The 26,739-nt window shown below is 40.1% G+C and overlaps 1 protein-coding gene across 1 annotated transcript in view; it reads left to right on the top strand.

Moving 5' to 3' along the window:
- The first annotated feature begins 839 nt into the window (after positions 1 to 839).
- LOC306858250 (forkhead box protein P2-like) overlaps positions 840 to 26,739 on the top strand; it is a 62,310-nt gene continuing 36,410 nt past the window's right edge. The window contains exons 1-2 of the mRNA XM_079398686.1: positions 840 to 1,017; positions 19,483 to 19,572. Coding sequence (XP_079254812.1) covers positions 850 to 1,017; positions 19,483 to 19,572 — 258 coding nt within the window. The 5' untranslated portion in view covers positions 840 to 849. The remainder of the gene's footprint in view (positions 1,018 to 19,482; positions 19,573 to 26,739) is intronic.

Genomic DNA, 26,739 nt, shown 5'->3' with positions numbered 1-26,739 from the left:
TTGTTCTGTTTGAATTTGGTGTTTGAATTTTAATTGTGCTCGGCGGACGGCACTAAATATACGGAAGTAATGAATATTTGAGTGTGTGATTAAAATAAAAAGGAGGAAGAGGACTTGCCTATATGTGACACAAGCTTTTTTTTCTCTCCTCATTTGACTAGCAGGCGAATTTTATTTAGCTTCAGCTAAAAGAAAAGACCATTATATCGTTCATCACAGTACAGAAGCATGTGATTTGTAATTCCCCCTCTTCTCCCCTCACCTCCTGTACCAAATTTTAATTTTGCATGATTAGCTGTGCGTCATTAAGCAACTCCGTTCAGTCGAGACGTAACGGGGATATTTTAAGACATTTGAACAGAGGGGGAAAAAGGCTTCATATGTGTTATATTTCAAACATGCTCCTTGGGAAATTATTCACACTACATTGAAGTCACTAAATGTATTTTTAAACACACCATGTGATGTTTATCTGTGTGTGTGATGGTCGATATGCAAAAAAAAGGAAATACAATTTTTAAAAAAAAGCATGCATTAAGCAAAATTAAAAAAAGAAATAAATAAAAGGCAGGAAGAAACGTGCATCTCTTTGTATTGCTTCATTTACACAGTGAATGCATAATTCCACCCCCCTCCCCCCGTTAAATGCTTTAATTTGCAAAGGGAGCAGGGGTTGATAATGGAAAGCTTTTTTTTCTTTCTCGCCCCCATTTTTTCCTTTTTCTTTTTAACCCCCCCCCCCCCCCCCCCCCCCCCCCCCCCCCCCCCCTCTTTTTTTAGGAGGCAACTAAAGGGGATTGTAACAAGAGCCTTAACCGGTGCCTCTTAATCACTTCTAGGTATTAAGTCATGATGCAGGAGTCGGCCAATGAGACAATAAGCAACAGTTCAATGAGTCAAAATGGAATGAGCAGCCTAAGCAGCCAATTAGATGCTGGCAGTAGAGATGGAAGATCAAGTGGTGAGACGAGCAGTGAAGTAAGCGCAGTCGAGCTGCTGCATCTGCAACAACAGCAGGTAAGTTGCGTCTCTTCCCCCCCCCCCCCCCCCCCCCCCCCCCCCCGTTTCTCTCTCTCTCTCTCTCTCGTTGGCTTTCACACAGGGCTCAGCAGGCAGCTATTTAACTGACACCCTTCAGTTGTGTACATTTAGACAGGACTGGTCTGTTTTATTGTTTTATTCTTCATTGTACTGTATTTCAGTTTATTTAAGTTTAGTGTAATGATTAGGATTTCAAGAGTTTTGTGCAGAAATCTAGCTATGTTTGAGCTGTTTTGACTTGTTTTGGAGGTGTTTTGGTGCTTCTGTGCAAGAAGCGTGCCAGCTGGGGCCGTGCATGTGTGTTTGTGTGTGAAGTACGGAGCCTTGCTCATGTTTCTTTGTTTGTGGCCACTAGAGGGCCTCCTTATTTGAGTTCACAACACTTTATGGTTGCTGAGCAGCTCGTTCACTCCTGAAACCTCAACTGATCAGTGCATGTTGTATTTGTATCAAAATATATATGCGTAGGGGATGTTTGCGTAATTATTTTGAATTTAAAAGCAACACAGTTGTGTGCTGTATATATGTGTCTCGGTGCAGTGAATGATGGGTTTGACAGCTCACCAGAAGAGCAGCATGAGAGGTCAGGGTTAGTCTGCAGGCGCTGTGGAGTGTGTGTTCACTTATTCACTCGCAAGTGTGTCATTGGATGGGAGTATGTGTCTGAAAACAGAATTTGTGATTCCTCAGGCATTGTTTGTTTTGTTTCAAGGTTTTAAGTAAGACTTTCAATACTTTTTCCATGTTTTTGGTTGCCATGTGAATATTTATACCACTAAAATACTTAAAGTGAGAAAATATTTATTTTAATAAAGTAACATTTTTATAATATTTATTTTTAAACGTATATTTAGATTTTTTTTTTTTTACAATACATAGTATTTTATTTTAATTTTTTTGGCAGCTTAAGTTTATAGCTATTAAATGGCAGTTCTTTTTATTATTATGAGTGTGTGTGTGTGAATGAATGAATGAGTGGCTCAGTCCTGGTAACAGCAGCTGAAAGCAGCCCATGGGCCTGTGGGTAAGACAGGATCAGTGTAGCAGAGTGAAGTGTGTCCTGCGGCTCTTTTTGGGCCCCTCTGAACGCCCCCCCCACCCCTACATAGCCACCCTCTCCAGCTGGTGATTACAACAGCACCCCCATCTCACAGCCTCTCCTCCCATTCATCATCACACCGGCCGTCTCTGTGTCTCACACACGCGTCTGATTGGGGTCAACCCCCCCCGCTTTCTCATTACTGACTTCTGTTTTAACCTGAACACTTCAGTGTGTGTGAGATAAAGATCTGTGTTTGGTGGTTAACGCTGGGCTCTTCAAAAGTGTTTTTGTAAACTTGTATCAAAGCCATTATTGATAATAGTTTGTATTTGTGAATTGTTAGTAGTTGATGACGATTATATTTTATTATTATTATAAACCTATTGAAATATTAAACAATGAACATCTTAATTATAGGTTTATATCAATTATGTGATTTTAAATATCTATACAAATAAATGTTTATATATTTGGTTTGGATTTGTTTTTATGATCAATATATTATAAACAGACTGACATAATAAAGTATTAAATATTAGGAATTTTAATGAATTAATGTAATTTAAAATTAAAGATTTGTTTTTATTGTTACAGTAAACAAACGCAATAATAAACAGTAAAAATAAAATATTAATATTCTAAATATGAATGTATATAAATATGCATTTAATGTAAAATAAATAGTAAGCTGTAAACATATCTATTTTTTAATAAAAAAACCCTGTAGATTCAGTGTTATTATTATTAAACAGAGTACAGTAAAAGCCAATAAAGCAGAAGCATCTAACCAGACATATTATTATTATTATTATTATTATTATTATTATTATTATTATTATTATATAATAATCACTGTTATTGTTGTTACTTGTTGGTAGCAGTAGTTAATATTGTTATTTTTATTGTTTTATTACTGTACACAAACAAAATTAAAAGTAAAGTAATGATAATATTGTTATAAATGTGTGTAATATAGATATAAATTCTATATAAATTAAATTTGATTTTATATCACAAAAAATATTTAGATAAAATTTTGTCATTGCAGAGTACAGTACAAAGCCAACGAAATATAGAACCATATAGAATCATTACTACTGCAATTAATGTTATTAATAATGCTAACAATTTGTTGTTGTTAGTTACGTGTTAGCTTAATAGTAGTTAATAGTAGATAACAATAACAAATAACATTGTTTTTGCTTTATTCAAAGCAATTGTTCAAATGTACAATTTCATTTTTATTCGTATTTAATTCTTGTTTCTTTCATTTATTATATTATTATAGCGTTATTATTCCTGTATAGCTGCATATTACTTGAGTAGATTTAGTGTTATCTGTCTGTAGATAATCCGCACTAAGAGTGGAAGAAAAGGGCAGTGTAAGCAAAAAGTGTGAGGAGAGGAGAGATAAGTGCCATAGAGACAGTGGAGAGAGTGACAATGTTTCACTTACAGAGAGAGAGCGGGAAAGCGCAGACAGACACATTGAAATGAGTGGGCCAGCTAACAGGCCTCGGGAGGCTTTTTAAAGGGAGGCCAGGTGCTGTTAACTTCACACACTTCCTGCACAATTCCCTCTCACACACGCCACAGTCAGAGAATTCCTACACATCTGCCTAACCACCTAGATCTCTGAGTTTTGGTGCTGTGTGTGTGTGTGTGTGTGTGTGTGTGTGTGTGAGAGAGAGAGAGATGAAACAGTCCAATTAAAAATGACCGTTAGTAATTGAACTATTGAATATTTTTGTCCATTGCCAAACTTTCTTACTCGGGGGAAAAAAAACATCCAGAAATTACAAATTGCCTTTTGATCTCTTTTTGTGTTATATTATTATTATTTTCAGAGACTGTTTTACATTTGCTATACACATTATATTTCCATAATAAACTTCTTATGGAAGAAGCATTGCAGCACTGTATGTTTTTTTTTTTTTTTTTCATGTTTCTGTAAGAATGGTGGTTAAGGACATGGACTTTGGACATTGGACATTGATTTGTAGGCTGTTGTTAAATGAGCTTTTAATGTTGTTATATTTATAATGGTGTGTGCATACAAGAATGTTTGCATTGATCTGTGGATAATGTGATGTGATTTAATGGAACCGCTAGATGATTGTTCTAGTTTACTAATCAGTGATCGTATGGATTTATAGTGTAGCTACCTATACTCTGCAATTTAACTTCCTGTCCTGAGAGGAAGTTCTCTGTGGTAAAAAAGGGTGCTGTTATAAAATACACACGCCATGTATTTTGCCTTTATTCATTAGAATTAAATTATAGATTCTGCAGTATTTTGTACAATATATACATGCCATTGGCTCTTGGAATATTTCTGTTTTTATTTATTTGTTTATTTTTAGATCAGTTCTGCACTTTTTATTAGCCACTCTTCCACATATATTTATGAATGTTGTGTCCAGATGCACAGGACATTGTTCATTTTATATTTTTTTTTCCCCCTGCTAAGAGCGATTGTTACAGAAAGCGGTGTGTAAGTCACTGGCCCGGTGTAAAAATGACAGCAATTAACCCGACATTTTAGCTTGAGGAGAATTTAAGATGAGACGCCTGACAGCCAGTGTCAGCCATATTTTCCCCGTCGTCTTCAGGTGTAAGAGCAAATGAAATTGGAGGTAGTACCGCAGTTGAGGGAGCCACTTGGGGAGGAGGGAGGAGGTGTCCATGGAAAATGAATGATCTAAATTGGACTTATTTTGCACTTATTTACTTCATTTTCCACAACGGTTTTCCGCGAATACAAGAAAACACCTGGAAAATATCCATAAACAGAAGCATAACCGAGAAAAACCACAGTACTAATTGATATTCAATGAGTCTGACTCCATCATCACCCCACAAACACATTAACACACGTGCATGCGTTCAGAAGAGGTGGGAGGGAGCGTCTCTAGGGGTCCATTGACTGTCATTCAGGAGGGGAAAGTAACAAAGTAACACAGAGACGCCACACAAACAGCCAGTCTCCCTTCCGTCTCCCCCACCGTCCACCGGGAGCTGCGAGTGCAACATCTTCAGGCAGGGTGATGACGGCTTTCGCCGCTCATCAGCCAAATAAAAGCCCCTCTGATGCAAATAGCGCTTTGCCCTTGAGCATAATTTAAAGCAGTAATCACCCCTGGAGTCTCTACTGTGCAGATAGCGAAAGCGAGGTGACTGTCTCATTTACACTCCAGCACAAAGAAGCTCATTAGCTTTATCACACCGGCCCGAGACTCTTCCACTACAGTGTGTAAATAACACACACACACATACGGTTTCACCAGAGCCACATTTCAGAAAGCTCTCACAAAGATTGGCACTAGAAACACAATAAAACGCGTTTCGATGACTTGCCGTAGTGTTTTATGTTTACCATTTCATTATCAGCAGACATCGTTTTGACATATAGAGGCGTGCTGCTTCTCACGATGACACTGCAAGATATAACCCTCTCCGTGACGGATGTGCGTGCTTCGTTCCTCCCTAGACAACAGCAGGCATTATTCTATTATCGCCACTGAGCTCAGATCCTGGAGTGGTCATTTGTGTTTAGACCACATAACATGTGGCTGTATGGAATTTACAGTGCGCCTGCAGTAGTAACTCCATTTCCCATCGGCCTCTCCAGAGACTGAGCGAAATGTCAAGCCGTGGCTTTGAAAGAGAGATCGAGCGAGGGACAGGACGAGGAGGGGGGATCGAGAGAGAAATAAAGAGAATGAAATCTGCTGGAAACAAACACTCATGAACATTGCTCATGCTTGGGTGGCACTAGTAGCGTCATGGGGGGGAAACACGGGTCAAAGACGTGCAGGTGAAACACATACACCTTCAGCCTTAGAGTTATAAATGAAATGAGCCACGTTTGCACATTTAGGCAACAAGGGAGATTTTTTTTGTGTGTGTAACAGAAATATTTATATATTGCAAAGGTGCCCTTTTACCTTACGTTTTGTTAATGTAGTCCATCTGCTTTTATTTAATTTTTATTTTATGTATTTATACTTAGGAAATTTTATTTTGCTATATACAAATATTTACACTTTATGCATGTTATTCTATACTCTTAAAAATACCACTCTATTTTTAATGTATACTTTTTGTATTTTTTTGTTTTGTTTAATTTGATACCACTTTATTGATTGAATGGTGGAGAAGGCTGGGGGCGAGTGGAATATTGGGAATTATGACATTTCCCTCTCCTTGTCCACGGCTCAATGTGTTAGCGTATGGGCTAACCATTAGGCCACGACTCTGACCAGCCGCTTGTGTTTAGCAATTACGTTTAACCTCTGAGTGTAAATAAAACTCCAGCAGTCGGCCAGTCAAGATCAATGACCACTTCACATCTCATTTCCTGCTGTTTTGATGTTTTCTAACAGCCCTGCCTGCGGAAATTAACGACACTGAAATCTATAACGGCCCGCAGGGCAGAAGCTTCCACTGGAGACAATAGTGACGTACTTTTGCTCTGGATTACGCAGTCAAACCACTATTTTAAGACTGTGGAGCAGGTGCTTATGGGTAATGTAGTTCTTTCCCCAAACTTTGATCAACGACCCGAACGCTGTATTTCTCGAAGCAGGTGTTTCCGAGCAAGGCCTCCGGGAGCGAGGAGTCTTTTAGAGTCGTCCTGAACTCAAACGCAATAAAAACATGGTGAGGAAACTGGAGCATCCTGAACCTCATCCTCCCAGTATCTCTGACAGCCTATGACACCAAAACCATTTAACAGAGCTTAAAAAGCTCACATATGCAGATGCCCGGCGTCTTAAGCTGACAACCAAGAGGCAGGATTTTCTAGAAGGCAGCTTTGGAGCCTTGTGAATTTAACAAGCATGTCTAGTATTACAGTTTCTCTCCGGTTTATCCATGAATAGTAACAAATCAGCCTGTGAAACGCTTGCCTGGGGATGTTTGTATGTGAAGGTTTTCCGGAACAAATATTAAAATGATGTAAATCTGGTTAAGGAGTTGAGGGCTACGATTGCTAGAGCTGTTCTCTCCCCCCGTTCCTCCCTCTTTCCCTCTTTCTATTTACTATGCACAAGGTAGTCAGATGTTGCCACTCTTCCACTTGAATATTTGAATTCCATAATGCTGGAAGAGAGCGAGCGGGAGAGAGATCATATGAGTGGCGTCTGGCCTGGCTCATAGCTCACTGCCCCCAGACACTGAATACATATGTAAGAGACCCTCTCAGCTTGCAGCTCTTCAGGGCTTTTCAACAAATGCTGTAAATAAGCCCAGCCTCAGCTCGCAAATACACAAGAGGCTTTTCAAATGCACGCACATGTCACTTAGCCCAGGCTTGCAGGCTTTCTCAGTGGGTGTTATTTCTGGGGGCTCGTCTGGGACCTTTTTTATCTTTAAAGTGTAGGATCGATGCTATATCCCCTCTCCGTCACTGTCATTTCGGCCCAAACATCTCCATCATGAGCTAGAAAACCTCAGAGAGTGTTAGCATGCACAAAAAATGACAACTAGCGGCATACACCACATTGTGCGTGAGAGGGATTGAGTGAATGTGGCGATAAGGAAATGCTGTCGTCGTATACAAAACATGAATTAAGGTTGTGTGTGAGGCTTCATGCTTGATTTGACGCTAAGCTGATATTGCTTTCACGCTTAAATCTTCCAATGCTACTTCATTTCAATTGAAATGTGATTGTTATTGCTAGAGGTATTTACCAGGAGTTATTTGATGCATGAATTTGCCCGCTAGGCATTTCCTCAGTTGTGTGGCAACATAGGGTGCTTGTCTCGGTTTGGCTTAGCAGAAGTTGCTACTAAAGCAATTAGCTGTGATTTTTACCATGATTAAGAGGTTTTGGGGAGCTTTTATAAAACATTGGGAAAAGCAATATGATCAGATACTGTAAACCAATATTCAAAGCCAAGTATTGTAGTTAATTTGCTTAACTGCTTGATTTTAGTTGTGCAAATGTTGTCTGTTTTGATATGTGGCTCATCCAGTCTTATTTTAAATCTCTTTTTTTATAATTATATGTGATTATACTTCATCTTGTGTATCTTTTTATTTAGATAATAGTTACTTATTCGCAGATGTAATTGTCTAGTTATGGGCAGACATGTTATGAAGGGAGTGATGATGCTGTAGGGATGTTCATCAAAGCGTAGAAAAGGGAAAAAAAAGAGCGAGACAAGGAGGGGGATTTCTCTCATGGTCGAACTAAGTGAAAGACATTGTGATGAATTTTCTTGTTAGGAGAAATTACATCCAGTAAGTTGAGCTACCTCAGCATGAAATTGAAAAAGAAGCATTTCTTGGCTATTTCCATTCTTGATTCAATGAAAGATGTAGATTAGCTGTTGGGAGGGGGAGAGAACTACAAAAGTATGACTTTGTTCACGCTAGGTTTCCGAAATAAACCGCCATAAAAAGCCATATAGGCCCATCAAAGTGTTTGTTTACGAGAGCGAGTGTAGTCAGGCAGTTAGCCGGCTGATTATAGCAGATACATGGCATGTGAATACACAGAGCTGATGTGTTTGAGTGAACACGTATGTTTATCTGTGCTCTGAATGTATGTTAATCGCAGCACGTCTAGGGCTATGTGTAACAATCCATTGCTCTTTGTAATCAGCCTGAAACCCTTAGAACAGATTTGTCTCTCTCACTGAAACGTTGGCTGAAAGGCACTGTGTGTCAGGAGGGAAGATAACTCTACCCCAGCTCAGCTCACTCAAAAGGTCAGGCACGCACTGTAATTGGAATATTCACAAGACAAACGCCACAGATCACTGGCAGGAGCCAGGAGGGCCCAGGGCCCCAGCGCTCCTTCAGCGGGGAGGATTGACGGAGATGCATTGGCCCACCACCAGCTAGATGTAACGCTATTAACTCTGCTGATCTGCGGCGCAGCCCGTTGCTCATTGAGATGGGCTGGGAAGATCCATCACCCGGGTTGAATGGACTACCGGCCCACCGCAAACTAATGACAGTTGAACACTCCGGTAAATGGAGTGAAAACAATAGTTTGTCTTCACCTGGAGTGGCTCGTGCTCTTGTAACCCGATTCCATTTTGTGGTGATCATTTTTCCTGGGCTATTGAAAAGCGATAATGTCAGAGAACCATTTTTGAGCTTCCTTCAGCACGTATTTTCCAGCTGGAGGAGAAACCACATATTGTTCAACAACATGCCATCTGTGGTTAGTTGCACGGTAATCAAGGATTTCTGCTTTACATTGAAGGTCACAAAGGGGCCAGTCTATGGCGTTATTTTACTGCCAAATGTCTAGAGCGCACAATTAGACAAACTAAGGTTTTTTTTTTTTGTTTTGTTTTTTAATAAATCATCGAAGTACCCAATTCCTATCCATTTCTAATATCCATTTGATATGACTAAATATTATTATATTGTAGAGAAATTCCAGGATCAGTTCCCTCTTCACGTAGGCCTAGTATTTTCATCGGGTCAGTCGTAGAAAAATCTGATTGGTTGATAACTTTTGACATTTAATCCAAGTGTGAAAAAAATTTATATCTAGCGCAAGAGCATGGAGAGATGTGCGAGTGCACAGGACAAAGTTTGAGCACGCACACTTGAGCGAGAGGAGAGATACATTTTAAGTGCGCACACACTCTCTCTGCGTCCGGTTTTGTGCGAGAGTAAAGGAAATCCGCGTGCGAGCGGGAGATTCGCGCTCATGCATTATATTAATCTATTTTTGCGCTACAAAATTGCGCTCTCGACATTTGGCAGTAAAATAACACCATACCAGTTGACCTTGTGGGTAACAGTGTAAGAGCTCGCCGTGGACCACACATACACACTCAGACACGTACTATTGACTTTTAGAGAGCTGCCAGGAGGGTGATTAGACGATATATACAATTACCTAAATGACGATATATCTCATACCTTTAGGTGAAGCTACTATACATACTAACCCTAATATACACCTAAAAGAAAATGGATTTTCATTTTCAGAACTTTCCTACCTGGAGTACTTATGTGTATGTTTCGGCGCAAGACCTGTGCAGTTTGTTTTTCATCTTGGTCGTGTGTATTGCTGTTGAGACCCTGCACAAACACTTCTTTTGTCAATGGGACTGAGAGATTGGCATCTCTTTCACCTTCTGCGGAGAGTCTACACTTTGCCTCTAGCTGTGTACTCTGCTGTCTGAGCCTCTTAATAAGTTCTTGTCAACAAGCGCTATGCGAACAAGTCCATTCGCTCGGCCTGACAAAGGCTCTGTGCTATTCTTTTCCTTCTTTTTTCCTCCGGCCTCACTCTAAATGAAGTGTGGCGTGTGCTCTCTCTCTCGCCCCTCAATGCAACATTTATAAAGAGGTATTCCTCCGACCGTGTGACGCTCAGTAGCGTGGAACTGCGAAAAAGAGATGGATCATAATCACTTGAAAAAGAAGCCAAGTGCATCGAGTACATGCTAGGAAGTGGGGACTCATTCACCTCCTCACTCTTCCTTTATTTCCTTAGCTGGCACGTGTTTATGGTATAAGTGAAAAGCAGTCTCCTTTCTTGGTTGTGCCTCTGTAAGGAAGGCAGATAAAAGGCCCAGTAGAGTCACCTTATCTAAACCCAGATGATATACAGCAGTTGAAAGCAAGGGCTTTACCAAAGCCTGCCGTTGAGAAGCAGGGAGAGATCGAATTTCATAAGTAAAGGAGCCAGACAGAGATGTGGAGAAACAATGTCTGAGCTCCCAGAGAGATACAGAGGAGAGGCGCTTGGTTTCAGAACCGATCTGTGATGCCTCTTTAAGACGTTTAAGCATCTTTAAAATGAACTGCATTAGATTTAGATGATACCAAATTTTTATTTTTATTTTTTTATAAAATTTGAGTTGTTACTGTGAAAATTTGTACAGTTTTTTTGCCACAAATGTTTTGTCCACCAGTAAAAAAAATGTAGAATCCAGAAGAAATAGCGTTGCTCAATAAGCCAATCTTACATTTTTTGCTTTTCAACTATTATTGCAAGCTTCTCTTGAAAAGAAAGCTTAATAATTTGTCAATTGTATTTGTTGAGGCAAGTGAAATGTTGGCAGTGAAATTTGAAATCTTAGCTAGCCTAACTAAGCATAAAAATCCTTATTGTTGAATAGCATACCTTTCCTCAACAAACTTACATTCATGAAGCTTGTTGAGGAAAGGTATGCTATTCAACAATAAGGATTTTTATGCTTAGTTAGGCAACTAATTCGAGTAGAAATAGTTTTTCTCTCGCTCTTCTACGTACGTTTCTGGATTTCTATGGGATACAGATGTTGTTTTCAGTACGGGGCCCCTGTCGTCTAATTCCCTCCACAGGTTGCTGGCGATACTGTAAACTATTATACGTGGTCCAGTGCAAAAGTGCAGCGCGGATTTGCAAGAACCATCCATAACGGTGTCTGCAGGAGGCGGGAAGCGTATGAATGTTTGTGGTTGCAGTGAACGGTGGAAGCCGACTCTGTTTGGCCTGTTATTGCTGGCACTGTTTCCCCAACGAGGGCCATGCACGCACACACACACACACACACACAGGCACACATTGCTGTTGTCTGCGCATACACACTCACCCTGATGGGCCGGACAGACTCGTGTTTTGTCTCCTTGCACTTGAAAAAATAAGTGTGAGGTTACACAATGAAGCAGATCTTTGTTTTCTCTCTCTCCCTCCCGTAAATGCCCGGCTTTCTTGGGTAGAAATGAGCGAATTCATCTCGAATTCACCAGGGAGGGCTGAGCTATGCCTCTGTGTTTACAGTGGAAGAAAGTTAATATAAATTTTCATCAGAAGGGGAAGTTTACACACATGATTCTATTTGTCCTTCATTATTAGCACCTGAGACTGGGCTGGGGAAGCATAATTGTCTACAGACACAGGTCAAATAGATGCAAGGGGAAGGCAAATAAGCACACCCCAAAATAATTTTATGGTTGTGTGTTACAATCCCTCTCCATGGGATCCTTAATCTAGAAATTCAATAAACAAGAAGCGAGCAAGTGAGGGAGATGGAGATGTGAGGCGCAGAGTGAGGAAAGACGGGAACTGCGTACGAGAGATTGAGAGGAAAAAGCTGGAGAAGGAATGAAAGGAGAAAAAGGGAGAGCGCAGCTCACAGAAGCCCATTGTTCTGCCGGTTAGCTCGCGCTTGGCCCTGCAGCTGAGGAGCGTCTCCACGGACCGGCCCGCGAGCTGCACACACCGCTGATTTATTGAGTCACACATAAAAACACTCATTATTCCCACATCCTTTTCTCTTGTCTGAGAAGTATGGCGTTTGGCTGAGGAAAAACACTCTGTGTCTGTATCCACAATAACTGAGATCTCTCTCTCTTTCTCCGTCTCGCTCGCTCTCCTCTCCTCATTTTTTATTTGTGTCGGCTGCTGGAATGGATGCTGTGAGCACGCGGCTCATCCTTACTGGACATGGTGTGTCTTGGGCCATTTTCCCACCTTTTTAAAAAACTAAACTCAGACCTCACAAGTCAAAGTCATTTATTTGTTACATATGCACATGGTGGATAGACAGAGTTTTCCTTTAGCTAAATCCAGAAAAGGAAGAAGAAAGTTGAAGACTAAAACAATCCACAGAACAAAGGGATGTTATTTATAAGTAAATTTAAAAAAATCCAAATGAAAGTGGCAAGTTACTAATAAGTTAGACAAAAATTATCTTTGCATTTACAGAGTCTGGCCTTTAAAAGTGGATTCAGATTATATTGTTTTTAAGATCATATATTTCTTTCTTTCTTTCTTTCTTGTCACATTTTGTTCTAATAATTCGTTTTTTAATCACTTAAATTCTATTTACTTCTTAATTTGTTATATTTTACTTGGTATTATTTTAAATGTTTATTATGATTATTAGTATTAAAAGTAATTTTCATAATAATCTTTCTTTCTCTTTTTCCTATATATTGTTCTAATTATAAAGAGATTTTTATTACTAAGATTGTAATTTAATTTGTTATATTTTACTTCGTATTAGTTTAAATTACTTTTTATTATTATTATTAGTAGTAGTAGTAGTAGTAGTATTAATAGTAATTTCTCTTCATCAAAAATACATTAAAATATTAGTATAATTATGTTATTATTATTATTATAGGTAATTCTCATTAAAAATACATTCATGAAATAATATTATTAATGTCATTTTTATTTGATCTGGTATTAAATCGAGCTTGTTAATTACTTGAAAATTTAACAACGTAATCACCTGCTGCTTGTTGTGCCTTCTGAGAAGGTTTGAGTTTGATGCTATTCAGAGCTTTCACATAAAAACTAAATTCAGTCCGAATTTAACATTTCCAGGTTGCTAGTTTGAACTTCGTTTGTCTCCATAGAGCCAAATGCAGCCTCAGTCTTTGGAGCTCAACAAGGCCTCCCAGCCTCCCCGATAAGCCCTGGTTCACTGTCGACTGGAGCGCTAACACAGATCACAGCTATGGATGACCTTTGATAAAAGCCGGTCTGTTCTGCCCTTGTGTCAGTCAACCTCCTCACAACAGAGGTTGGGACATTGTCCAAAGACTGACCTACTGCTGTTGTGTGTCCAAATGGACCTTTTACGTGTTCAGCTGTCATTCATACTGACGTACATGTGCCGCCCAACATAGGGCCACTGCAGGGCTATTATGTCCTCAGCCCACGTCTTGTTTATGAAATCCGTGCCTGGAGCGACGCTTTTTATTCATGAGTGGCCTGGCCCCTCATCAGACCCCTATGTCCTAAACACACTTACATAACAGATATGGTGTCAATATTTTGCTGTTGAGAGTGGGGCCCTATCTTTGCACAGGCCGCGCAGACCACCGGCCAATCAGCTCTGTTTGTTTGTTCAGCTTAAACTGTTTGTCCTTTGTTTTTCGTGGCAGCCGACTCCTGTCGGCTTGATAAGGGTTGTGCTCTCTCGCTCTATCTCTGTCTTGTTGTGCGTGTTTTCCATAAGCCGAGGGTTGACGGGCCCTCTGCGACTGTAGGCCCGGAGATCTTCGGAAGCACAAAACTTCCAACGAAACACGTGTGGCATTCTAATCTAGAGTTGTTTGGGTAAGCTTTGTCTCCAAAAAAAACATTAGGATTGAATTAAAGGCATTTGCCAAAACACCCCACCCTTGTGGATAAACATTCTCAACAATCCAGATTAATCCACCATGTTTCCATTCTCAAACAAACCTGCTTCCCTTAGCTAGTTTTTCACTGTAACATTTGTTTGTCTCGTAATGCATTTGGTCATAGTTGCGACTCTAAAAGCTCGGTTCAAGTGCTGATCCTGGGGAACGAGGATGCGTTTGTAATGATGTGCCAAGCTGCGACTGGCTGCTAATGCTTTTCGTGCTTGTTTTAGCGCTGGGAACGTTGCGATGTATTCCTCATTACCCCTGTGTTAAGTCTAAACACAGACTGCCTGGTGAAAGGGGTGAGAGAGTTGACATGTTTCTTTCGCCTGTCTCTTTTTCTCTCCGGTGAGCTCCGCTCGGCTATTAATGTAGCCGAGGAACGCCTGTGTAAACATTCGTTTTTCTTCAACTCGTTTCGAATAATAGTGACCGGTATTGCCTTTCCCCCTCGACCTCGCTATCTGAAACCAATTACAGCTGATCCATTTGGGCAGAATCATATTTTCATAAGGATTGTGAAGCCCTTGCAATCATGTGTTTGTGCGTGTGTCTTCCATGTGCACTTCATTGTATTGAATGTGCAAGTTTGTTTCTTTCTGTTCTTTTTTTTTTTTTTTTTCTCCCCCTCCCAGTCCTTAGAGATAGATATCAACATCAAATATGTTCCTGAGTGCCTTGTTATTTACGCTCCAGCCCGGGTTCTCCTTGAGCTCCTAGCTCTGAGGAATGTGCTGCATTGTGCTGTTTATACAATGTGTGCATTAATGGATGGCAGCCTGCATTTCTTCTGCACAGCAACAAAACTTATAGGACGAAGAAAAGCCAAGCAAAGCAAGCAGCTTCCAGCCGTCCAGCAAAACTTCAGTGGTTGCTTTGCTTTTGTTGAATCTGGAAAGCACCTAATATGCCTTTTGTATTGCATTCTGGGTATTTTCGCACAAGGGTGAATATCAGCTGTATAATGCGGTGTTGTCACTAATAAGGAATGTTTTTGCAGCATTACAGGACAAGGACAGATTTTGGACAGACAATTCTGCTGGAAACATTAAAGGAATAGTTCAGCCAAAAAGTGAAAGTTCTGTCGTCATTTACTCACCCTCAGCCCCATTATTCCAATCCTTCATGACTTTCTTTCATTCGTAGAACACAAAAGGAGAATTTTTTTTTCCCCTATAATGAACGTGAATGAGTACTGAGACTCCAGAATGGCAAAAAAGTATCATTATACTAGCCCATACGGCTTGTGTGGCTTACTGTTGTTTAATCGGTCAGTTGCAAAATTATACCGTATTATGGACTGTTTACCATAGTGTTCAGATCATTAAATTCAAGAACCAGATCAGTCCAATTCAAATGAATCTTAACAGTGAACAGATTCAATGAATCTGATTCATTTGTTTATGAATTGTCTGTCTGTTTAGTCTCTTCTTTAAACAAGAATATAGAGTTGTTTGGACTACATTTATGCATTTATGGTGCTTTTTGGTCTTCTTAGACCCGTTTTATGTAAAGAACCGACTGAAACTAATTGAAGCCGATTCATTAAACTATTTAGATTCATTGAACCTGTTCACAAAACTAGTCTGAATGATTCATTCAAATCAGACTTGCCTGATTCTGGAACTTTTATTGTCACTTCGCAGCTCCATTCACCTTTGTTTATACTGAAAAAGTGGCCCAGAATAGTCTTCAAAATTTGTGTTTCACTGAAACCAGAATGAGTTTGGAATGAGGATGAGGAAGTAAATAATCCCATGATTTTGGAAGAACTATCCTTTTAACTGTTCTAAACAAATGTTCTTCTAATATGCAAAGTGGAGTTGATTACATTCCCCCTTCCCAGCGTTCACATTCGTATTGGAAAAGCCATTAAACGTCTCCGTCCGTGTGCTGTGGGAAGCGCCACTCTCCTGACCTCTACCATGTATTGAATGACTTCTTTGACTTTGTCCTTTTATTCATCAGAGGACAGCGAGTCTGTATCGATCAGGGCTCGGATAAACATTTCCTCCTGTTAATTGTTGTGCTAAAGCCATTAGCCGACCACTAAAGCCACACAATCACAATCACCGCTTGGATGGGCGTGAAATCTCCCGCAATTTACAATCTCATCCACGTGGTCCTGCCGATAATGACTTGGCGAGGGTACTTATAACTCACTCATGCATCCGAGAGTACCACGAGGACCGTAACTAATCAATAAATGCATCATTTAGAACAGAAAAATAAGACAGGATGATTTGCAGAAACTTTCTTAGTATACTACTTGATTAGTTAGCATAACATAATCCCTTGTTTTTTCCCCCCCAAAATTTACAAGTATGCTCCATTCAAACGTTTGGTTTGTTCAAAGACAAGACAGGACAGGACAGGGAACTGTTTTGAAGTAGTCCAGCTCTTCTTCATATCCTGGTGACTGTTTACCATAGTGTTTGAGTCATTGAATTAAAAAAAAATGGATCAAATTTTATGTAAAAAAACAAACTGAAATTTAAGGAAATTCATGAACAATTTTGAACCTGTTCACAAAATTAGTCTAAATGATTCATTCAAATCAGACTTTTCTGGTTCTATAACTTTTGTCACTTTGCATCTTGCCAGTTCCCATTCACAAAAAGTGACCCAGAATATTCTTTATAATTTTGTTTCTGTCTAAACACGTGTGGCATTCTAATCTAGAGTTGTTTGGGTAAGCTTTGTCTCCAAAAAAAACATTAGGATTGAATTAAAGGCATTTGCCAAAACACCCCACCCTTGTGGATAAACATTCTCAACAATCCAGATTAATCCACCATGTTTCCATTCTCAAACAAACCTGCTTCCCTTAGCTAGTTTTTCACTGTAACATTTGTTTGTCTCGTAATGCATTTGGTCATAGTTGCGACTCTAAAAGCTCGGTTCAAGTGCTTAAATGATTCATTTAAAATCAGACTTATCTGATTCTAGAACTTCTATTGTCACTTTGCAGCAATAAGTGGCAATAAAAGTTGATTTTAAAATTGACAAAAATTATTAGTTTGCAAAATGTGAAACCATTTTTTTTTTTTTTTTTTTTTTTTTTTTCCAGTTAGACAAGTATGCCACATTCAAAGCACAAGACTCCAGTTGTTGTCTGTTTGGTTCTTTCAAAGACAGGACAGGACAGGGAACTGATTTGAAGTAGTCCAGCTCTCCTCCACATCCTGGTGTCCCCTGAAGTATCAGACAACAGCTCTGTGTGTGTGTGTGTGTGTGCATCAGAGGAGACAGATCGATGCTGTTAGGACCCAGCGCCACTGTGTTGTGTTTGTTTACCAGGAGCTCGGAGAGCCTGGCTCCTCACCGCACAGCCAGACAGACAGTGGCAGCTCCTCACCCTGTCTCTTTATAATTGATCAGGGGGATGGCTGCCTTCCCAGCGGGTTAAGACGTGGCAACTTTTCTCTCTCTCTCTCTCTCTCTCTCTCTCTCTCTCTCTCCTTCTCTCCCCCTGTTTGCTCAGCATCTCAATGTACTAGTTCAAACATTGTTCTCACCAGCTGGCAGAGCAGTGCCATATGCACATCCTGTCAAGGCAGCTGTTGTCATGGATACTGGCAAGCACCAGGAAATAAAACAAGCCCTTGATTCTGCTGGAAGAAGTGTCACTCTTTATCTGAAGGAGGTTTTTTTTTTTCCTTCCTCGCACCCCTCGACCTTCGCTCTCCTCTTCCCCGACAGATGAAACACCTGTGAAGTTATTGTGTTGTTTATATTGCTTTATTTATTTTGTTGCTTTCTCCTTGTGTCGGGGCGCTGAGGCCGTCTGTGGCTGTGTTCACAGAGTCGTTGTTCACTTCTGTCTACGGTCGACATACAACTCCAGGAAAGAGTTGCTTTCCTTTGAAGGCGTGTATCAGTATTCCTGTAGATACATGAGGAACACTGTAAGGTACATCATTTCAACCTGCCTGCCATCAGGCTTACACACATATACTGTAACGTTTTTTTAAAGAATAATATAATTTAAAAATATTTACATTTTCTGAAGAAAAATGTTTTTTTTTGTTTACTTATGTTAAAGTTGGTAGGATGTTGTGGGCAATTGTTAGTGCTATTGCTTTGTAAATGTGGTGGTTACTAAGGTGTTCTGAGGTGTTGTCTGAGCATTGATGTGGTCATGTGGGTGGCTAGGACATTTCTAAGGGGTTGATAGAGTGGTCTGGGTGGTTGCTAGGTGGTTGCTTGTTGATCAAATTTAAAAGAGCTCAGAGGATTCACTCATACAATGTAAATCTGTTTTTTCACCCATTTTTTTTACCAACATGCTGTAAATTATTAGTTTGATCCCCTATAAACAAAAAAGTAATGGGTATTAATCATGTCAGTATCACAAACTAGGGGTCAGCCGATTATTGTCACCGATATTAAGCATTTTATGTTTAGCATATCGGTTACTTTCAAAACCGATTTGCAGATTAAAATAATTTAAAAGCATTTAAATAGTTTTTGTCACAGCCCTTGTTATTCTTAATTTTGACATTAATTTTCATTTTTACACCAGACATATATATCTGTACAAAATATCGGTTATCGGTCTACTTGATCTGTAATAATCAGTATCAGCATTAGCCCTGAAAAAACATGTCGGTCGACCCACACAGGATGAGTTACATTCTAAAGTTTAATAATTAGGGTAGAAGATTTGAACAAACCCTTAACACTAAGTATGAACAATAGGGACACTTGCCTTAGCAACCAAATATTCTTGTATTGTTGTATGACATTGGAGAAGTAGGTATCTGGAGTGATTTGGCGGAGAAGGGCCGGCGTCACCCCTGTGTTCAGGGGCCCGGCTAATGCTCAGCTCCTTGTTAATTCACTCCTGAGGTAATATGATGTTGATTTTGTCAACTTTAATTACAGCTTCTAGGAACACTTCACATTGCCTGCCTCTACTTCAAATTGATATTATGAATATGCAAATGATCCGGTAATTTGCAGAGAAGTGGGTATTTCAGCTGAGCACACACTAGACAGGTCAATACCAGTGACACTCTCTGTGTGTTTTTTTTCCCTCGTGCTCTTCAGAGGTGCTAGACAAACTGTATTTATCTTTCATCACGGCTTCGTGGATTATCATGAAAAATGTATATCTGAGAGACGCTTCATGGCTCATCAACAACAATGAATAGTGTAGTGGATGGAATGCGCCGAGTTGATGTCACCTTTCACAGTGTTTGATGTTTGAGTGTGCCAGAGTTGAAGGGGAAGAAGAAGGATGGGGGAAAAAAACTAATTTTGCATCCCTTTTTCTATTTTCTTTTCTTTGCAGGCCCTACAAGCAGCAAGGCAATTACTCCTACAGCAACCAGGCAGTGGCCTGAAATCTCCAAAGAACAACGACAAACAGCGTCCGTTGCAGGTGAGTAGTTCCTCGCTAATCTCTTAAGTCCATCCATAATACATGGAGCTCTGGAAAAGATTTCCTCTGTTCCAGCTACTCTGTTTGATTTGGCAATGTAATTCTGGAGCTGTCAGTAAAATTTCAGCCTGTCAGGCCTGCCCTTCTCCAAAAGAAACCAAAAAAAAAAAAACCTCACACCTGAAACCTTTCTGTTGTCTACAGCTACATTACCTCAGCTCCTGTCGGGCAAACTTGAAATCTCTGCTGTCAAAAGATATTGACATATTAAAGGAATATTCCATACTCAATTGACAGCATTTTTTTCATATTCTTGATTAACACAAAAAATAATATTGACCTGTTCCTTGTTGTCTTTAAAAAGGCAAAAGTCAAGGTTGTAGTGAGGCATTTACTATGGAAGTGAATGAAGCCATTCCTGTTCAAATGTATTATTTGTGCTATAAAGCCGTTTAAATCAACATTTTTCAAGTCATTTTAGGGATTTTTGAGTTTCGTTATCATGGCAACAAAGAAAAATGAGATGTAACCTTTACACAGAAGCTGTTAGCAATCAGTTTCTCACTCTAAAATCATAACTCACATCGTTAATGTTTTGTGGAGAAAAGTGAGTTTTAACATTTGTATATTGGGCCCCATTCACTTCAGTTGGAAGAGCCTCACTGTAGATTTTGCAAAGTTAAAATTAAACATGGTTAACGAAGATTAAAAAGCTTTTGGAAACTTTCTATTGGATTATTTACAATACAATTCCACAGAAACCAAATAGCAACTCTTCTTGGCTTCCTGTAGCATTGCGTATCCTAACTAGCTGTAATTTGTACCCCTCCAAGATAATTTGCCATTATTGATTCCAGCTGTGCCGCATCGCTTTTGTCGGTGATTTGGTAAAGGTCACAGCGGCAACGCACACGTCGCATCCCCTATTACCAGACCTGTTTGCTTACCCACTGAGTGCCGATGTGTTATTTCTCTCACATCCCCACAATACAAACGTGCGCCTCAAATTACGTAAGCGCTTGACATCTGCCAGGCTCTGTATTTTTAGGTTTAAATTAAGTGAGAGAGAGAGGGCGCCCTCCTCCCTGCTAAGTGCTATCAGCTAGTGGTGGTTTACCTCATTAGTACCCCGTGCATTTAATTAAAGGAAAGGAAAATTGGCGCTAACCCTCGTTGTTAATATTTTCACAGAGTATAACAGTAGCAACACCTTCTTCTCCAAGAGTCACACCCCTGTATATCTAATTATGCGGAAGTTAAAGAGTCGATGCCTTTCGCTTTTAATATATTCAGGCCGGTTTGGGCAAATATGGCTTTTGTATTTGGGAAAGTTTATCCTTTTGTTTTATTATTTTTTTGCCTTCTGTGCAAAGATATTAGTTGTAAAGCAAAGCCTAGGTGGATGCGTTTTCGTGTATCTATTGTAGTTTCTCAGCCGTCTGTATACTCAGAGAATGGATTCTCGGCACACAGCGTGACTGCAAATTGCCATGCGATACTTCCTGAGGAAGCCAAGTGATATTGGATGAGGAAGGTCTGTGATAACTGGTGGCCCATGACCGAGCCCCTGACTCTAATAACACCAGAGGATGGTAAATATTGAATATTTACATTTGCTTATGCCATCCTTGCCTCATGTTAGCCATATGAATCAATATGAATCAGGGCTTGTTGAGTGCTGTCTTCAGGCTGTAGTTAATCAATGCCGTCGATCCTTTTCTTTATTAACTTATTCTGTACTGTTTTAAATGTCTAAATGTCTAGTTAACCTTTATTTCCCAAAAACTATGTTTAAAGGAATATTCCATGTTCATTTACCCAATTAAGCTCAATCAACAGTTTGTTGATTACCACAAAAATTATTTTGACTCATCCCTACTTTTCTTTTAAAAAAGGTTCAAAAATCAAGATTACGGTGAGGTATGTACAATGGAAATGAATGGGGCCAATTCTGAAGCAGAAATGTGAAGCTTATAATTTTATAAAAGCAATTCTACTGTTAAAACTTGTGTATTATTTGAGCTCTAAAGTTGTTTAAATCTGAATTTTTACAGTTGTTTTAGGGTTTATGGAGGTACGTTGTCATAGCAACAGTAACTTTACACAGGTTAGAAAGCAGTTTTTCACACTAAAATCATGTTAACACATCTTATTCTCAGTTCCATTCACCTCCCTCTCAGAGATGAATGGAACCATTCACCTTGGTTCCATTCACTTCCAATGGAATATTCATTTAAATATATTTTTGATTGCTATGCTATTAAATGCTTACAAAAACTCAATTCAGATCATGTGCGTGTACCTATGCCGTGTAACGAGTATTTTGAAAAATGACTTATTTACATAAAGTAAACGCCTGCTCATTCCCTGACACTACTGAATCCGCCCCTTTCCCTGTCCAGGAAAGGCAGGGAAAGTGATCCATAGATCATGGCATATAAATTATTTACTGCGCGAGCATCTAAGTGCTGCAGCTCACGGTTTTAATTACTTGTATTACTGTCTAAAGCCTGTCGGCTGACTAATTCTATCCAGCGCTTCATCTCGCGCTTTTGACGCGTTCAGAAGCCGCTTTTCCACATTTGCGTAATGTGACAGGTCTATTATTACCCCGTAAGCCCAGAGGAGAAGTCAATAAACACCTATTTCTTCCCCCGTAAATCCTTGTGCCTTCTCCATGCTGCTTACAAGGATTTCCCAAGGCACACAACAGTCCTCTCGCGTCTTACTGCCTCTCCCTCCGAGTGGCAATATCTCCTGCGCGTTTTATACACTGACATTTAAAACACAAATAAAAAGCGAGAGGACGAAAGGGAAGGGGGATTACAGAAAGCTTGCACGACTGGCAATTGTGTCTCCTGCCCTCCCAATCAGCCCAGCTGCCTTTCTCCAACTATAAGCTACATGCCGGTTTATTTGTTTGGCTCTGTGTGCCGCCCAGACGTCTCGTCCTGATGACAAGATGTGCATTTAACAGTGTGAAAACACATGTTAGCGATACTGAATACTAACGAAACTGGTTAGACGCTAACAGGAGGATGCTGAACAAACAGAGGCATGTGGGTGTGTTGCAACGGGCTGTTGTGGTGATATAATACAGCAGTCTAGGTGTCAGGAAGGTGTTTAAAGAGGTAGAGTTGACCTCTGACCTGTTGGCGGTGTGGGCTCAGAGAGCGATATCTCAGCATTAACAAGGTCAAATAACCAAACAAAGCAATTTCAGCTCACTAGTGTGTAACTATGGTACACTCTACAGCGTTTGCGTCCGCGACAGAAACATACGGCCAATACTTTGACCTTTTTTTGTTCATTTTAAACCCAACCGGCTTTTCTAATGTAACTTTTTCACAACCAAACATCTTTCCGGAGGCTTCCTCGTTCCTGAGCGGCTCGTTGCTCGCGCGTATTCCAAGACGAGAGAGAAGTAGCAGATAGCTCAACCCAATCACTTCCTGAGCAGTGAGCCATCCTCAGAGTGTCGCCGATTTAAAGGTCAGCGACGTACCGCTCATCTGAGCGTCAAACTCCTGCGCCATGTTCCTTAAAATTCATCTACTCAGACCGCCAACTGGAACCGTGCACAAAGCCGGCAGAACTTATAGAAGGAGACTCGTGCCCTCATATTAACATAGATTATTAACAGCGTTCACCCAACAGTAGGGTTGTGCGCCATTCAGATGAGAATTTGGAAGGCTTTTTAAATTCCATTTCAGTTGATTGGAAGTGAATTTGAATTGAGGTCGCAAAACAGAATGCAGAATTGCAATTTGAATTTAAGAAAGATTTTTTTTAAAGTAACGCTGTAACTTAACTAGTGTAACGTGGTAAGCAATGGATGGCAGGTAAGATGTGGATCTAAATGCAAGACTTTAAATAAAAAGAAGGAAAGGAGGGAACCACAATATGTACATCCAGCAACTAACCAATAAACATAGGAAACACAAGGGATATTTATGTAGGCTGGGCTAATGAGGGTAGACAAGACATAACTGGGGAGACAATCAAGGGGAACCAATGAAAAAAGGAACTACAAAGGGACTACAAAACTGGCACAGGAAGCTGAACAGAATTACAAATAAAGTCTTGATGGAATGTTTGGTAAGTTTAAAAAGCATTGAAGTTTGAACATTTATAGGCCTCATTGGTAGAGGTTTGTGTTTAGATTGCCTAGAATGCACTTTCTGATCATTCCAGTTAAATTTCCATTTCAGCTTTCTGTGAAGTATGACCAATTCAGTTCAAATTCCAACAAAGTTCAGCCACTCCAAATCGAAGGAGGAGGGAAAATTTGTGATCTTTAGTAACCAGGAAAGCATCCTCCTTCACCCCGGATACCTGAACTAGTGGGCAGCATCTGTAAATTGCAAGGGATTCGGTTTGCAGGGGCTCACATTGCAATGCAAAGGAAGTTGAAGCACAACCCTTAGGCAAGAACCAGTGGAACGGTGGGAGTGGGGGAAAAAATAGTGCCATGGCACCGCTTTGATGTAGAAGCAACAACTGTACCTTCTGACAGAAGATGCATGGGAGTAATAAACCAGTTCCAGCAGCCCTTACACATGCAGTCTGATTACTCTGGCCAGGGTGTTAATTGGATCCTAACTGGCAGATCTGATACGTGTAGCCCGGTGGTGGGAAGTCTTTCCAAGTGATGAACTATAATTCAGCGAGCTGCTTGAAGCTTGTGTAATTTACTGTGTGTCACTTGACGAGGAGAGCGATCCAACAGACTCCCTATTACCTGCGACATCACAAAGCTTTCAAGAGAGGGAAGAGGAGGGGGCTGATGCGGAGTGAGCGAGAGAGACAGATTTCCCTGTAAATGCCACACGATGCTCCGTTTCAGATATGGTAAGAAACATATTTGAGGAAAACAAAGGAAGACAACTTTCAGACTCGTGTAGACTTCGTTCTTATCTTACAAACTCTTGAAGATCACATTTCTTTGAGCGGTTTTATAGCACAAGCTTTACTCTTCTTCTCGTAGTTCCCTTTGGAAAGCACATTAGGCTTAACTTCCTTTTAGTATGCATTTGATCCCTCCCTACATTGACAGAAATGAAAGTGTGGTTATCTAAATCTGTGTGGAAGATCCATTGCATCCCTGTTAGCTCTAACAGAGGCCACATCCACTCTATCATCATTTGTAGTGCATTACACTTCCCATACTGTTTAGCTGAACTGTAAAATAAATCGATTTAGGAAAACATTCCTGTAATCTACTTAATTCCGAGTATGTGTGTATATATGTTAGCGTGGTTCAGGTTTAGATTAGCGCTAGTATGTTTATATTGTCAATGCCTCACAAATCAGTGAGTGTGCGTATTGGTGGACCCCAAGTAAAGCAACTCCATCAATAAACCCTTGACTGTGAAACCATTAATTACTGACTGAATTAGCAATCCTAGTTTTACCAAAGTGGAAAGTTCTGGATCCTTTCTGGAGTCCAAGAAAAGCCCCATTCTTTGAGAACGAGAGAAATTGGTAAACATAAGTTTCTCTGGCAAGTGGTTCTCTAAAGTGGCCCCATGATTCAGAAACTTCTTTCGTCAAAAGAAATCAAATCACTTCTTACTACATATTTTAGCTAGTTTGCACTTATATTAATTATAGTTAACACAGCTCTCTCAGCCATTGTTGCTGGAAATGGGACATTTGATGTGTTTGCAGGTACTGCAGGAAGGCTCAAGTCTTGCGTTTTTTTTGTTCTTATGATGTGGAGTTGACCATCAAGACCCGTTTTGGCATAGCGAGAGCCCTGTAATGATTTGCTCGTTCTTCAGGAGGGCCACTGATGTTTTCTCATCACTGACCAATTTAAAGATATTTGTTCTGCTCTCTCTCAGATGCTGAGCCTCGTGGCTCTAAAGAGCAGGTCAATGGAGATCAGCTTGTATTTGTAGTTTTCCAATAGAAATCAAAGCTTCATGGATTGCCATTTTTGGACGTGCTTGTTGTTTAAAAGGAGAGTGAGAAACAGATGTCAGTTGATGGTCTGTAAGTAAATTTTCTCACAGCACAAGTGCTTCAAGTGCAGACGATTGAAGTTGATGCTTTGATTCATGAAGAATGCCATTATCTGTGAAGTTTTCTAGCACTCGTTGGGTTGCATCATTGCCTCTCACAGTCGTATTCTTCATCTGGCATCTTGCAAGGGAAAAGAACCATTGTCTGTGACTGTTTACGGCTCGACCCTTCGGCAAACGCTCATTAAGTATGCCCCGTCTTGGCGAAATCATTTCGGGGAGAAGCAATTCAGCCTCTGTTCCTTTCAATTCACCCAGCTTGTCAATCATCGCCCCCCGCAGTATCCCGCGGAATGGAAGTGTTATATTCCGCCAATTATCATGTCATATACTCGAAAATGTAAATGAACGTGTGTGTAAAATTAAATTTATGGGTTGTCAGTGAAGAATAAGAACCAGGAGAGCAATTACTTATCTGTTTTCATCTTTCAAGCTCTGATATATCATGCAGAAAATGCCGGCGTTAAATGCTGGAATTAGCATTGTGCGCAACTCGGCAGTGAGTGGGCCGAAACTTCAACGTTGTCTCGTCTTTTTTGTTTGGAAAAGCGATGAAATGAAGATGCGTATCATCCGTCGATCTGCTAAAAAGCTAATGAGAGGCTGAGGGGCATATCCTGATTTAATTTTATTTATCGTCGCCTTTGTCATTTCAAGTATCTCTTTGGCAAGTTTGAGTCAAAAATACAACACACAGTCAACTGTGGTCGATAAATAAACTTAGCGAATTGTTCTGAAATTTACATGTTTATTGTACTCGCAGAGCCATGGTGCAGGCGAGGTGATCGTTCGTTATTCAGTCCGTAGCTCATTTAAATATACAAATAATGGGCGTAATGAGAACATCTCCTCTTGTATTTTCATGCTTTGCTCTTTATATTGTCATTTAGGCCGGCGCAGAACCCTGGCTGAACCTGGGGGTAATTACACATCACAAATGTGTCTTAAGGTTTAATAACATTGAAGGTGTAAGCATACATTTGCATAATTACATGCAGCTGTTTAATTTGTGACTTTGTTGCTTTGTTCCTTTGTTTTTTTTACTTCCGATACCTCCTCCCTCGTCACACCTTTCCTCCCCAAAGAGAGAGAGACAGAAAGAAAGAAAGTGTATTTGTGTGTGCGCTTCCCTCCATGGTGG

Source organism: Barbus barbus (assembly GCF_936440315.1).
Source record: "Barbus barbus genome assembly, chromosome: 39".
In the NCBI taxonomy this organism is placed as follows: Eukaryota; Metazoa; Chordata; class Actinopteri; order Cypriniformes; family Cyprinidae; genus Barbus; species Barbus barbus.
This window is presented reverse-complemented; position numbering and strand designations above follow the sequence as displayed.